This window comes from Carcharodon carcharias, chromosome 5 (assembly GCF_017639515.1).
Source record: "Carcharodon carcharias isolate sCarCar2 chromosome 5, sCarCar2.pri, whole genome shotgun sequence".
NCBI classification, from domain to species: Eukaryota; Metazoa; Chordata; class Chondrichthyes; order Lamniformes; family Lamnidae; genus Carcharodon; species Carcharodon carcharias.
The window spans coordinates 180,199,899-180,215,051 of record NC_054471.1 but is presented as its reverse complement, the minus strand read 5'-3'; the positions used below and the strand labels follow the sequence as shown (position 1 = coordinate 180,215,051).

The following is a 15,153-nucleotide window of genomic DNA, read 5'->3' as shown; positions in this document are numbered from 1 at the left end:
GATGGGTATTTGGACTGATAGGCCAGTGTTTACTTTAGAGTCTTATGGGTGTCATCTTATAGTTCCATTCTACCATTATTAAACCTGATGTTTCTAACCTTTAAAAATAAAGGAATGCCATAGATGAATTCTTGAGGACTTTTTAGTCATTAGGAAGCCTTAACTGAGACAAAGCATGGGTAAGATATTTGACAGTGCAAAGTACTGAATGCAATACAGACCCCAAATGTAAATAGATCTGCAAATATTTCTGCTTTTGAACACTTTTGTAGGAAAATTGACAAAACAAAGGAAGAACAAAAAGTAGCAAATTAAAAATAATCGAGAAAGTTGAGCAGGAGGAAATCATTTTCTTGAAAGTTAAAAGCTTACCCAACTACAAACCATTTCAATAAACTGAGAACAGCAACACCTAAAAGTCACCTGCTAACATTCTGGATATTTAAGTATTTGCAGCAGTGAAGAAAATGACCTTTGAAATGCCACATAACACAATTAATATAATGCATCTGAAAGCCATGCTTTATAATTTTTGTTAGTTGTTTGTGCCGATTTGCATTTTGCTACTATCCTGCAGAGTTTTCAAAAAAAAATAGATCCTGTTAATTGAACAGGGATCCTTGAAATGCCAAGCAAATTGAAGTTTCTTTTGTATGGAAGAGGAATGTTACCTTTACATCAGTTTCTTTTTCCCAACAAGGGTTATGTTGCTTGGCATACATTTTGAAATCCATTTTGCTACAGATTTGAGCTGCTTGCAAGAGTTTGTTTAGTATTTAATTGTTTTCTCTTCTATTATTTTGGCTGGATTTATTTGTATTTCACTCTCGAAAATTTCTTACTTATTGAAGGTTCAGCCTGGAGAGGGCGACAAGGCAGCACTCAGTGACATGCGATCCCTTTCTGGTGGTGAGCGTTCGTTTTCAACTGTGTGTTTCATCCTTTCGCTGTGGGACACCATGGAATCTCCTTTCCGTTGTCTAGATGAGTTTGATGTTTACATGGTACGTTTATGTTTAGGCTCAGTTAATCTTTCAGCTAATAGAAGTAAAAACGGTAACTTTTATTGCAACTTGTAGCTTTTAACTTGGTCACAATCCAGCCCTAGAGCATGAAAATACTAGAGTTTTTCTATTTCAAGCGTGCAATTATTTTGGGCTGAAGCCTTAAAGCATTATATTAAACTAAATGTACATTTGTAAATTGTATTTGTTAAGTTTATTTTTAATATTATGGTCTCCTGCTAACTATCTGTAATGCTGATGCATAGAAGTTACTTTAGCTCTAAAACAGCATGTTTTTTTTCCCGTAATATATTTGTCATCTAGCATTGGTTAAAATACAAGGAAGTTAACAGCCTTCTGGCTAAGTAGGGTGGTACGTTGACATGTTTTAGATTTTTTTAAAAAGTTGGTTGTGTTTTCTTGTGCTTCAGTGGTGGGTATAAAACCATTGGGGTAAAGATTGCATCATGTTCAGCCATTAATACTCTATATTATTATTAACTCTTATTGTGAAATTTCCCATAACTTAGCTTTTATTTTAAAAAAGAGCAAAATGACTGCTTGATGAAATTACTTGAGTATCTATAATACAAGCATACAACTAATATTATATTCCACATGGATTACAGATATTGAGTGGGAACATTAGAACTGACTGATTTTGGTTGGACCGCATGTGACATTCCATTTTCACAGCTCTAAGCGCCTGCACTGCCAGATTTCCCTGTGTTTGCTTAAATGCCAAGTGCCCTGACTATATATCAGCTAATTGATTTATCATGGATTTATCACCCAGTTTTGGGTGTTTACTTGACTTTATCCCTTTAGAAAGACTTACTGACTACTGTTTGCACATGGAAGTGACTCAACAAGAGTGTGTCAGGGATGCATCCAGCAAGCAGCTGAGACTACATGTCTCTGCTTGGTCAACACAAGTGACTTTTGTTTCTGAACTATTTCTGTTGAGCTACTTTATTGAGCCTTATGGAAAAATGCACAAAGAAGATTGTGTACCTTACATCCTGGGTCTTGGACAAGTTTTTTTGTCGAAATAAATAATTCCAAAATTTTGCCATCACTCTCATGAGCTGCCTGCCTTGAACTGTGTCTTGATAAATTGTCAGAACCTACTAGAAGAAGAGCTTTTTGTTTCAGGGTAAAAATTTGCCCTGTGATATTCTAGATGAAATGTAACAAATCATTTATCCAGAAAATGACCCCCTCCCCTTAGCAATAACAGCTCAATCAACTTGACTTATGAGGGAAGAAAATGCGTGCACACACATCACAATCCAAATGAGGATTGTGACTTGTGAACAAGTGGTGCATGTTAGTCTGTCAACTCCTGAACCTCTCCCTTGTCACTGAACACTATACAGACTGCTCCAGGATCCATGGATTGAGATGCATTCGACACTCTTCACCTGAAGTCCTGCAGCCCTGGGAATCTTGCTCTGCAGACATAGTTCGGTCACATTTTCAGGCTTCTATATTATTATGCATATGCAACTTGCTGGTTAAGTATTCCTTGGAGAGGTGGTGAAAGTGACTGATGTTAGACAGTTTTGGCACCAACCAGTGAAGTTTTCAATCAGATCCATGACTTGCCTCCTTAATGTGGTTTGTTCTATTGTATGTAGGAGCAGGCACTTATTTGATAGAGTAAGTGTGAGTTATGTTCTTAATTTAAAAAGATTTTAAAATGCTATGGAGTTGAGATGGGTCCAGGGCAAAAGAATCCTCTTGGTTGTCGATTTGGCTTTTCAGCCAACCTAAACTGTATAGTGGTTTCTACCTTCTGTTGTAACCACCTTGTGGCATCATGATCAACAGTATTTTTTAAGATAATACCAAACAGAAATAACTACCTGTAAAATTCAGTGATAAAGTACACATGCAAAATTTCTTACATGAGTTCTAGCTACAAAGTTTAAAAAAACAGACTTCTGACTTTTTTAAACAATTGAAAAATCTACCTTATCCATGATGTATGGTGTGTTCTTTGAATTTTAACTAGTTACTATAGCAAATGTGTTACTTCATTCAGTCTTCAGGAAAGTCTGAGAATTAAATACCTTTGACCAAAGGGATAATCAGTGTGTGCTGTATATAATAATATATATAGAAAGTATTTATTATGTACTGTATTTATACACATGTATATCTTTTTGATGTGTAAGCCATACATTCCTTTAACAAAGCTTTTAAAAAAAAAAGTGGCTGAGAACCCAGTTTAGTCATTCATTGGAGAATTTGTTTTCTACATATGAAGGCACTCCACCACTTCACAGCTTTCCTGCTAAGTTACTTGCTCTTATGGATTTATTTCAGTATTAAATGCCTAAATCTGGAGCCTTCTCCGAATTTTGCTCTTGTGAATCTACTTTTACATTAGCATTTATATTCCTGTTCAATTGCAGGATATGGTTAACCGTAGGATTTCTATGGACATGATGTTAAAGGTGGCAAATTCCCAACGTTATCGTCAGTTCATCTTTCTTACTCCACAGAACATGAGGTATGTACTCTTTTCTTGCATGAACTTGCATACTTCCTTCCATCTAAAGTGGCTATGTATATTAAAAGTAGTCATTTGATTATATTTTACTGTAGCTTAGGGGTAGGACTAAACATCATTTAGTCCCTCAGGTCTGGTCCGTCATTCATTGAGACTGTGACTAGTCTGTGACCTAACTCCATATCCCCTTGCCCCTCAATATCTTAGGAGAACAAAAATCTCAGACTTAAAACTTACAATTGACCTTGCATCAGTTATGCGTTGTGGGAGAGCATTCCAAACTCTTACCACCCTTCGTGTGTAGAAGTGTCCCCTAATTTCACTCCTGGAAGGTCTGGCTCTAATTCTTAGACTATGACCCCTAGTCCCAGGCTTCAATTAAATTATTCCTTATCTTCTCAATTCCAAGGAGTACAACCCTAGTTTATGTAATCGCTGCTTGTAACTTAACCCTTGGAATCCAGGTAAAATTCTTGTAGACTATGCTGTACTTCCCCCCGCAAAGCCAATATATCCTTCCTAAGGAATAGTTCCAGAGCTGCTCTCAGTACTCCAGGATGTGGTCTAACCAGGGCTTTGTATAGCTGAAGCATGACTTCTACCCACTTGGAATGCTGGTCTTTGTAGAGTACATTAGTCTTACTGATTATTTTCTGTACCTGTTCATGACATTTTAATGATCTGTGTACCTGGACCCCTGAGGACCTCCATTCCTTCTAACTTTTCACCTTTTGGAAGTACCCTACTCTATCCTTTTTAGATCGAAAGTGGATGACCTCATATTTGTCTGCATTGAAATCCAGTCCACAGCTTTACCTATTTACTTAAGCTATCTACATGCTATGCTTCCATCTGAATTACTGTCTATCTTTGTGTCATCAGCAGACTTTTATCCCATCATCCAAGTCATTAATAAATATGGTGAATAGTTGAGGCACCAATGGAGGTCCTTGATGAGCACCACTATTCACATCCTGCCAACTTGAATACCTATCCATGATTCCTACTCTCCTACTACCTCAGTCAGTTTCCTTACCAAATCAGTAATCTGCCTTCACTTCAGCTTTTATGTTTTTCTATTTCCACCAGCATTAATATAGCATTTAAGTTGAAACTGCTGCTAGGTTATACATATTTTCTCATAATATTTATGGCTGAAGTTGTTTTCCCTTCTATTTTTTCTCCTGCACCTCAGACCAACACTTCATGCCCTTTGGCATCTTGCCATTTTGCATTGTTACCAAGTGATCCAAAATGAAAATTAGACAACAGTATTATGAAGCTGGGGAAGAAACTAGCAAGCATGACCTCCAAAGTTTGTGATCTCCGGATTACCCCTGGTCCCACCGGCTAGTGAATGTAGAAATAGGAGGACAGAGCAGATGAATGTGTGCCTGGAGCGATGGTGCAAGAGAGAAGGCATTGGAACTTGTTCTAGGGTGATGGGACCTGTACAGGCCAGGCAGGTTGTACCTAAACTGAGCCGGGACCAATGTCCTTGCAGGGTGGTTTGCTAGTGCTGTTGGGGGTGTTAAGCTAACTTGGCAGGGGCGTGGAAACCAGAGGGTAACATTAAAGAGGAAATTAAGGTGCACAAAGAATTGGGTAAAACAGCATTAAAGTTCAGGTATAAAGTTGGGGTCAGAGTAATAGGGAAAACAATAAGATCTAATTTAGGTTCCTTGTGCACATATGTAAATGTATGGAGTGTAGTAAATAAAATGTGTGAGCTGCAAGTGCAGATAGACACGTGAATATGATGTGGAGATAATGAGGCCTGGCTCTAATAGGGCAGGACTGGGTACGAAATGTTCTTGGATATGAGCTGTTCAGGAAACTTGGGGAAGGAATGAAGGGAGGAAGGTAGTACAGTTGATTACAGATAATATTACAGTGCTGGAGGGAGAGGAAAAAATTCAAGAGGGGGCCAAGGGCAGAATCTGTTTAGAGCTAAGAAGGGGTACCAACATACTACTTGGGTGTATTCTATAGGTCATCAACTAGTAGGAAAGGTATAGAGGAACAAATTTGCAAGGAAATTAGAGAGGTACAAAAACAGTAGAGTCGTTATAATGGAGAGCTTTAACCATCCTAATACAGCTATATTTAGTTTAGCATTCATAATTTGCTCCTAAAAACTGGCATGCTAAATGAAAACATGCTAAACAAAAATCACTTTCCTAAAAAAAAATGTAATAACGGTGAGTTACACTCCTGACCTGAAATTTTTACATTAAAATTCTGTTGGCTACCTTGAACCTGGTCCAAAAATCCTCTTTCTACTTTCTACTTCTTTACTAATTTGCTGCTCTTACTAACTCATTATTCAGAGCGAGGACTTGGGAGAAGGGGGCAGCAGAGGGTCGGGAGGGGAAGCAGCGAGCGGGAGGTTCGGGGAAGGGAAGCGGTGAGCAGGAGGGAGTGAGTTGGAAGTTGTTGGGAGAGGGAAGTAGTGAGTGGGAGGGTTGGCAGTGGGAAGTGGTGAATGAGAGGGAGTGAGGGGATCAGGATAGGCAGTGAGCGAAGTGGCCGGGCAGGCATGGTAACTGCATTATAACGAAAATGGAGGCAGCGCTATTCAAATAAGTTCTGTTATTTACAAACCATGCTAAAATGGAAACACGCAATTAGAATGGGTTTTAAATGGAGGATACTTATAGGGATTAGGATCGTAATGATGGAGGAAGAGGTCCAGAAGTGTGTTCTGGAAAATTTTCTAGATTAATGTTTCCAGTCCAAGGATGGAGGAGGCATTGCTGGATCTGGTTCTGAGGAATGAGGTGAGTTAAGGGTCAATAAGGGAACATTTAGTGGACAGTGATCATTTTGGTAGGAAAAACTAGGAAAAGTGATATAAAATAAAGGATACAGTTTTAAAGGGGTTGCTGGAACAGAAGGGCCTGGGAGTATATGTGCAAAAATTACTGAAGGTGGCAGGGCAGATTATGAAAGTGATTAATAAGGCCTGTGGGATTTTCTGCTTTATAAATAGAGGCATAGAATAATGAAACAAATGAAGTTATGGTGAACCTTTAAAAAATACTGATTTGACCTCAGTTGGAGTATTGTGTCCAATTCTGGGCACCACACTTTAGGAAACATCTGTGAAGGCAATGGAAGATGCAGAAAAGATTGGCAAGAGTGGTTCCAGGGATGAGGGACTTCAGTTATGTGAATAGATGGAGAAGCTGGGGTTGTTCTCCTCAGCAAAGACAAGGTCGAGAGGAGATTTGATAACGGTGTTCAAAATCACCAGAGGTCTGGACAGAGTTTACAGAGAAACTGTCCCCATTGTTGGAAAGGCTGAGAACCTGTCCCCATTGTTGGAAAGGCTGAGAACCTGAGGACAGCGTTTTAAGATGAATGGTAAAAGAACCATGGGCGACATGAAGAGCAGCTATTTTACACAGCGAGTGGTTAGGGTCTGGAATGAACTGCCTGAGTGTGTGGAGGAGGCATGTACAACCATGGCTTTCAAAAGAGAATTGGTAATAATCTGAAAAGAAAAAAATTGCAGGGCTACAAGGAAGAGGCAAGGGAGTGGGACTAGCTGATTACTTTTGTAGGGAGTGGACACTGACACAACGGGCTGAATGGCCTCCTGTGTTAAACGCATTCTGTGATTGTGATGTTCAGAAGACCAGAGATATCAATTTGTGTTAACAAATGATTTGGCTGTTAAAATGTGAAATGTTGTGGACGCAAAAAAAAATTTTCTTCCCTGGTGCCTAATGAATTCATTGTTCTTCAAATCATTGGTATCAATTTCCAGTCTCTAATGTGTTTTTAAATTTACAATCATTGATCAAATTATGGATTGACTAGTGTCCTTACATCACTTTGCCTCAGTTTCCGCTGATTCAAGAACCATGATACTGTTCAGTGACAGCTCTTAAGTGTACTATCTCATGACATGTGACTTTGAAGCATATACCTGTTTGAAATTAAATAAACGGGTCCATTGTAAATTTTAGTTTCTTGGAATTTAAAAATAGACTCTACTGTCACACAGTTGTTATAGGTCAGGCATGACTACCCAAATAACCAGCTAAGTCATGCTGCACATTGCATCCTTGAGTGAAAATGTGTGAGACAGTTGCAACTATTTTGAGCTCTAGCTTTGGCAGACAGTTATGAAAATAACCACAATGGTTGACACAAACTCCATTCAGTTGAAAATCGACACCTTACTGAACTACCTGAATGCTGAACTAGTTGTCCAATTTGTTGACCTCCCTTCTTCAGTTTGCAGATCCAGCTGTGAGCTTTGCTGCATTCTCGTAGGTGTTGAAGATGGAATCACTTTGATATGAAGTTCTTCTAGAAAGAAGCCTTTGATTTCACTTCCACATGAATTGTTTCTTGTGGGCTTTCCTGATGTGAATCCAGTTCTTTGTCACTGCACTAACAGATAATGCCACATCTTTTGGCACAGGTGACCCTAGCCTAAACTCCCCACGTCATGAGCAATAATGCAAAAAACACCGTTCCTTTGTACATAGAGTGCTAACAATTGGTTTAACAGTTGATAGATCTTCAACTTCAAATAAAGAAGAATGTAGAAAAGCGGATGGTCAGATACTGTGCATGTTTGCTTCCAGTCAAATTTCCTTTGATTACAATAGCTGTATATCCTCAAGTATGGACCTTTTTCATTCTTGAGAATCCTTTCCCAAGTTAGATATCTTGTGTATTTGTCAACATCCTGAAGCTCTTAGCAACTTATTGTACTATCACCATAGATCTGTAATTTCTCAAGCTTCTGGAGGAAACAGTTTAAATTAATTCACTCCTCTTGATTTCTTCTAATATTTCATAGAGAAAACAAAGAAGATTACTCATGTCAGCCAAGACGCCATACAAAATCATCCCTCATAAAATATCAAAAATAGATGATGTGTAAATACTGTATGCTTAGTGCAAACATCAAGCCATTACAGTTTTATCAAACCTTTGATTCAGACTTGTATTCATCTCTCAATATTTCTTTGCGTCTGAATTTTTTTAACACCATGGCCGATATGAGTTCTGTATAGCGCCTGGAGAAAAGAACCAATGGGACACCTTTTGGGATGGCAGAGAATTTTAAAATTGGGCCACCAGAAAATAATGTAGCTCTATGAGGACAGGGATGACGAGTGAGTGGGACTTGGTATAGGATAGGATATTGGCAACAAAGCAGTGGATGAGATTGAGTTTATGGCGGGTGAAGGATGGGAAGCTACCTAGGAGAGCATTGGGATGGTGGAGTCTGAAGATGACAACGCTAGCATTAATTAAAAGGAAACATTGCTTTGTGGTTGCTGGAATGCTGTTTAAATAACTACATGTCTTACAAATATTTTGTTTCAGTTCTTTGCCTTCCAGTCGCCTAATCAGAATCCTTCGTATGCATGACCCTGAAAGAGGACAGACCACACTACCTTTCCGCTCACGAGATCAAGCTGAAGATTCAGATGATTAAATAGCTATTAACATGCATTATAAATATAGTTAAGTGGTTTTTATGTGAATGAACATTTATTTAAAAGTGTAGATGTGTACTTGTTCTTTTAATAATGAAGTAGTATATTTTGAAGGTGGAAATAAACTACCAGAATAGTTTTCATGTTGAAATATGTCCTTGCCACTGTTTGTTTCATAGATTAGCCCAATCTCATTTTAACTGTTTTGGGTTCAGTTTGTAGCACCTTTTAATTTATAATGATGACTTGTGTATTAATTCATGATATTTGTAAAAGCCATAACAAATGCATAGGTATTGCACCGAACACACTTTTACCAGCAATTTTTATACATTGTCTGCATGAAGGGAAGGGTTTGGTAAGCTTTATTATCTTCTGCCTGAACAGATAAACTAATGTCTTCATGGTCAAGCCTATGGAAAATATAACATTTGTAAGTTTCAACCCTTCAATATTAAATGTACAATAAAAGATAATTGTCATTTTTAAAGTTTTAACTTCTGTGTATTAATTGCAAAATATAAAAATGTTGAGCTCAAAGTTTTAAATAGCCAATGAATAAATGATCTTTTAAAATGATTTCTAATTTCATATAGGTCAAAATATATTTAGAAGAGAAGTGTGCACACTTGCTTTTGCAGTCATCTCTTTTCAAGATTTCGATTTTTTTCAGTGGGTGAAAGGAGACACTGTGTAAAACTTGTCCTTTTTGGAGGATTGTAAATATTACACCTCTGCTTAAAAAAGCCATGAGTAATAAACCAAGGAACTGCTGGCCAGGCAGCCTAATATCATTGGTGAGGTAATTTTCAGAGAGTAACCTGGGACTTAAACCAATTAGCATTTGGAAGCATACAGGCTAATAAAAGAAAATCAGCACAGATTTGTTAATGGCACATCATGTCTGACAAACTTGATCAAATTTTTTGAAATAATGGAGAGAATTGATGAGGGTAGTGCGCTTGATGTTCTTTCAAAAGGCATTTTGAAAATGCCACATAACATACTTGTTAGCAAAATTAATGGGACTGAAAGCAGAGAGTAGTGGTTGGTATGTACTGTATGTCTTGTTTAGCTTGCTGTATTTTGCAAGTCAGTGCATTATGGCATCACAGAATCCATCTTGTTAATTTGGTTGCTGAAGTAAAATAAAAATGGAAGCTGCAATGTTCAATCACCTCCGCGCCTATGTGTGCATTGATTAATCTTTGAAAAGTTATCAGCAGTGCCGGTATTGAAACATCATAAATTGGTGACCAATGCAGTTGGTAAAGCGGAGTTATTTAAAATTCCCAGAGGGAAACTTTAAACAACTGTCATAACCTATAATTTTAAGTGTTATGTTTGAGATGCGACTCTAAATTCAGGAATCAGACTACCAGTTCTCAAGGCTTTACATTAAACTAATTGAAACATTTTATTAATTTACACAGGTTAAAATATATATACACATGGCTACAAATTACTACTATCATAACTTTTAACAAATTCTCAAACTAATCTCCATTAAGGCAACAGCAACCCACAGACTTAACCAAACACCAGGCAAAGTATTTTCATCTTACGAATTCAAAATTAGGTTATTTTCACTGTGGAGTCAGTTGGAGGCTTGCAGCTGCCTTTTGATCTTACATTGCCTCTGCCCTGCACACCTGAAAACTACTGAAGTTATACCAACCACCACAATTCAAATTCTCATTGTCTCACCAGTCTCTTTGAACTTTACCTTTTAACAATGAAACCTCTTTCATAGTACCAATTTTATTAGTAATATGAACATATACTTTGGTATCTGCTAGATAGGCGTCAGGTTTTCACCCCATTTCTTGAATGCTGTATTCAAAAAATGCAAATGCACGCTATCTCTATTCCATATCAAAACTAGGATCCATCAAAGCACCCAGACTGGCTGGCTTTAATCTAATTAAGACATACCCGCAGACTAAACCTCTGCTTTAAAAGAAAAATATTTTCCAAAATATATACATTAACAGCTTCATGACAGTGATAAGGACAACAGACCTTTGCAATAATGCCACTCAAAGCAAAACTAAAGTGAAAGATCTAGCAAAAGGAAATTACTCGTAAAAAATGCCCACCCGGCAATAGTCCTGAAACGCAAAGTTCAAAAACAAGGCCCTGCAGAGTTAAAAGAAAAAGAATCACCCAGAAAGGAGTTGCTGCAGATTTAAATGTTTTGATGGTTTTAAAAGAAAAAAATGTCCACAACTACAAGGATCCATTTGAGCTCGAAAAGCGCAGGAAAATTACTGGGAGAGGACCGGCCAGCTGCAGACAGCCCCCAAAGTTCAAAAAAAAAAGCAACACCTGCAGATTAAAAGCAAAACAAAAAAAAACCTTGACGTCAAAGAGGTTCCTACATTGATTCTTCAAGGGTTTAGAAAAAGAACGCAGATATTTGCTAGGAGCCTGACAAAACAAGAAACTTGCAGGAAACTGAAAGACAGAAAGCTGACAGTTGAAGAGAAAGCCTGAAGCAAGAGTTGCAGCTCTTAAAGCAGCAACACATTTAAAGCAGGAAATGACAACACTTACCAGACCTATGGGACATTTTGATGAGATGGTTGAACATTGGAGCTCCTACACTGAATGCTTTGTGTTTTTTGTCCTTGGAAATGGAATTGAAAATGATAGAAAGGTGGTAACTTCCTTAAATGTGATGGGAGCTAAAACTTTTGGATTATTAAGAAGCTTGGTGCAGCCTGACAAATCTGGTTTAAAAACAATTGTTTGAGGGCATTGCAAAAGTCCTGGAGACACATTTTCCCTCTAAGCCACTTGTCATAGCAGAGAGATTTAGGTTTCACAAAAGAAACCAGGAAGAGGGGAAAACAATTGCACGGCATGTTGCAGTACTTAAAACATTCACTGAACATTGTGAATTCAGTGATGCACTGAATGAAACTCTCAGTGACAGGTTGGTGTGTGACCTTCATATTGAAGCAATCTAGAAGCACCTCCTGACAGAGGCTAACCTCACTTTGCAGAAAGCCGTTGAGATTGAAGTCTCCATGGAGCTGGCTGCAAAAGAAGCTCAACCGCTGAGTGCATCAACTCGAGTGCGTAATGTGACAGCTGGGCGTGCGCACAAAATAGCAAGCAGCCCAGAATGTCACTGCTGTGGAAAGCCTGGTCACCGTCCATCTGAATGTTGGTGCAGAGACTTTGAATGCCATCAGTTGGCAAGAAGGGACATATTGAGCTTGCCTGTAAAAAGAGAAAAGTAGCAGTGAATCAGAGGAAGAAACTAGAGGATAAGAAACCTGCGGTCTGGCGTAACAAGAAGAAAAATCTGCATGTCTTACAGCAGGGACAGGAGGACCAGATTGACAGAGTCCGAAGGAGAAGTGCCCCACTGCATCTTGTCAGTGGCAGGTGGTTGACTGGGTAACACCGCTGCTGGAGGGCCAACTGATACGTATGGAACTGGACACAGAGGCAGCAGTTTCTCTGGTCCCAGATGCTGTGTATAGGGAGAAGCATAAAAATCCTCCCTTGACGCCTGCAAAAATTGTTCTGAAAATATATGCAGGGGAATCGGTACCTATGATGGGCAGAACGGAAGTTAAAGTGGAACTAAATGGACAGACTGCTAAGCTACCACTGTTTGTGGTGATGGGCAACTACCCAGCTTTAGGTGGACAGTCATGGCTTGAGAAGGACCGGTTAAACCGGGCAGAATTACACAGCATTACAAAAAGAAGAAACTGGTCTGACAGCTGTTATAAAAAGAACATGCTGTTGTTTTCAAAGAAGATTTGGGAAGCATGAAGGGAATTACCATAAAATTGAATATCAAAGCTGATTCTCAACCAATATTTCTGAAAGCTGGAACCATTCTTTATACCATATGACCAAAAATCAAAGCTGACCTGGAGCGTCTAGTCAAGATAGGTGTCTTGGTACCAGTTTCCCATAGTGAATGAGCAACACCCATCAATCCAGTGCTCAAGAAAGACAGCTCCACACGCATATGTGGAGGTTTCAAGGTTACTGTTAACCCCGTGTTGTGTGCTGAACACTATCCACTTCCCCATATTGAGGGCTTTTTTGGCCTGGCTGGTGGACAGAAATTCAGCAAAGTAGATCTATACCAGGCCTACTTCTAAATGCACATTGATGAGAAGTCAAGGATATCTCACCATCACAACACACAAGGGACTGTACCGATATTGCCGCTTGCCTTTTCGAATAACATCAGCTCCAGCCTTGTTTCAGAGGGCTATGGACCAGATCCTGAGTGGCTTGCCTGGAGTTCAGTGCTACCTTGATGACATCTTGGTAATGGGCAGGACTGATGAGGATCATCTCGAGAATTTGGATGCCACCCTACAAAGTCTAGAAGAGTATGGCCTATGGGTTCGCAAAGACAAATGAGCTTTTTCAGCCCTCTGTTGGAATATTTGGGGTACATCATTGAAGCTGCTGGGCTTCAAAAAGCACCCTCCAAGTTCAAGGCTATTGTGGATGCTCCAGCTCCTCAGAGTACCAGCCAGCTTCACTTGTTCTTAGGGCTGATGTTGGCTGCTCACACATATGACATCAAATATCAAAACTCGACTTTGCATGGCAATGCGGATGGTCTTTCAAGGCTGCCACAGCCAGTCAGCCTTGTGGATACTGCTCACGAAGACATCTACTTTGAACACGTGGAGAACACACCCATTGCTTCACTCCAAAACGAGTGGACCCAACATTGTCCATTGTCATGGTGATGCATGGCAACTTTTCCCTGAACTTCCTAGTCTCACCCGCCAGAGAGGTGTTGACCAATTGTTGCTAAGCCAAGCACCATCTAAGGATACATCTCTTGTGGAAGAGCCTGATCTCACCACTTCGAGTGAGTTACCTCCAAGTCAAGGAATGTCGACTCCAGTCTTACCTCCTCAGTCTAACTTGACTGAAGTTGAAATCATCTCACATTCATCTGCATTAGACACTACTTCAGATTCTGCTACAAGTCCTAGTTATTTGGCAGGAAGAATAGAGGAGCTGAATGTTATTTAAATGGAGAAAGACTGCAGAAATATAGCATAGAGGGTTTTGAGTGTCCTCATGCATGAATGCCAAAAAGCTAGCATACAAGTTCAGCAGGAAATAGGGAAGGCAAATGGAATGTTGGCCTTTATTTCAAAGTGAATGGAGTCTAAAACTAGGGAAGTTTTGCTAAAACTATGCAAGGCACTAGTTAGACCACACCTAGAAGACTATGAACAATTTTGGTCCCTTTATCTAAGGAAAGATAAACTGGCATTGGAGGCAGTCCAGAGAAGGTTCACTAAGTTGATCCCAGGTATGGAGGAGTTTTCTTATGAGGAGAGGTCAAGTAGGTTGGGCCTGTACTCATTGGAGTTTAGTAGAATGAGAGGCGACCTTATTGAAACATATAAGATTCTTAAGGGACTTGACAGGGTAGATGCTGAGAGGCTGTTTCCCCTTCTGGGAGAGTCTAGGACCAGAGCGCAAAATCTCAGAGTAAGGGGTTGCCCATTTAAGACAGAGATGAGGAGGAATTTCTTCTCTCAGAAGGTAGTGAATCTGTGGAATTCTTTACTGCAGACTGCTGGGTCGTTAAATATATTCAAGGCTGAGATAGACAGATTTTTAATCAGGAAAGGAATCAAAGGTTATGGGGAAAAGTCAGGAAAGTGGAGTTGATTATCAGATTAGCCATGATCTCATTGAATGGCGGAGCAGACTCGATGGGCTGAATGGCCTACTTCTGCTCCTACGTTTTATGGACACACACACAAAAGTTGGGAAGGTGATGGCGTACTGATATTGTTGCTGGACTGGTAATCCAGAGATCCTGGGGACCGGGGTTCAAGTCCCACCAGGGCAGGTGGTGGAATTTGAATTCAATAAAAAATCTGACCGTGATGATGACCGTGAAACATTTGTTGTAAAAACGAATGTAGCTCACCAAGAGATATCCTTCCATCCTTACCTGGACTGCCTCCAGGCCCATAACAATGTGGCTGACTCTGAAAATGCCACTCAGTTGCTTCTGCCACCTTCTCAAGGGCAGCTAGGGATGGGCAATAAACACTGACCCAGCCAGCGAAGTCCACACCCTGTGAATGGATAAAAAAGAACACACACACCCTTTCTCTCCCTCTCATGCACACCCTCACCCTATCTCTCA

The 15,153-nt window shown here is 39.5% G+C and overlaps 1 protein-coding gene across 2 annotated transcripts in view; it reads left to right on the top strand.

Moving 5' to 3' along the window:
* The window catches only part of LOC121278106 (structural maintenance of chromosomes protein 6-like), an 88,287-nt gene extending 78,810 nt beyond the window's left edge, over positions 1 to 9,477 (top strand). For both annotated transcript variants that reach the window (XM_041188179.1, XM_041188180.1), the window contains 3 exons: positions 852 to 1,004; positions 3,425 to 3,522; positions 8,875 to 9,477. In XM_041188179.1, coding sequence (XP_041044113.1) covers positions 852 to 1,004; positions 3,425 to 3,522; positions 8,875 to 8,986 — 363 coding nt within the window. In that variant the 3' untranslated portion in view covers positions 8,987 to 9,477. The remainder of the gene's footprint in view (positions 1 to 851; positions 1,005 to 3,424; positions 3,523 to 8,874) is intronic.
* The last annotated feature ends 5,676 nt before the right edge of the window (positions 9,478 to 15,153 follow it).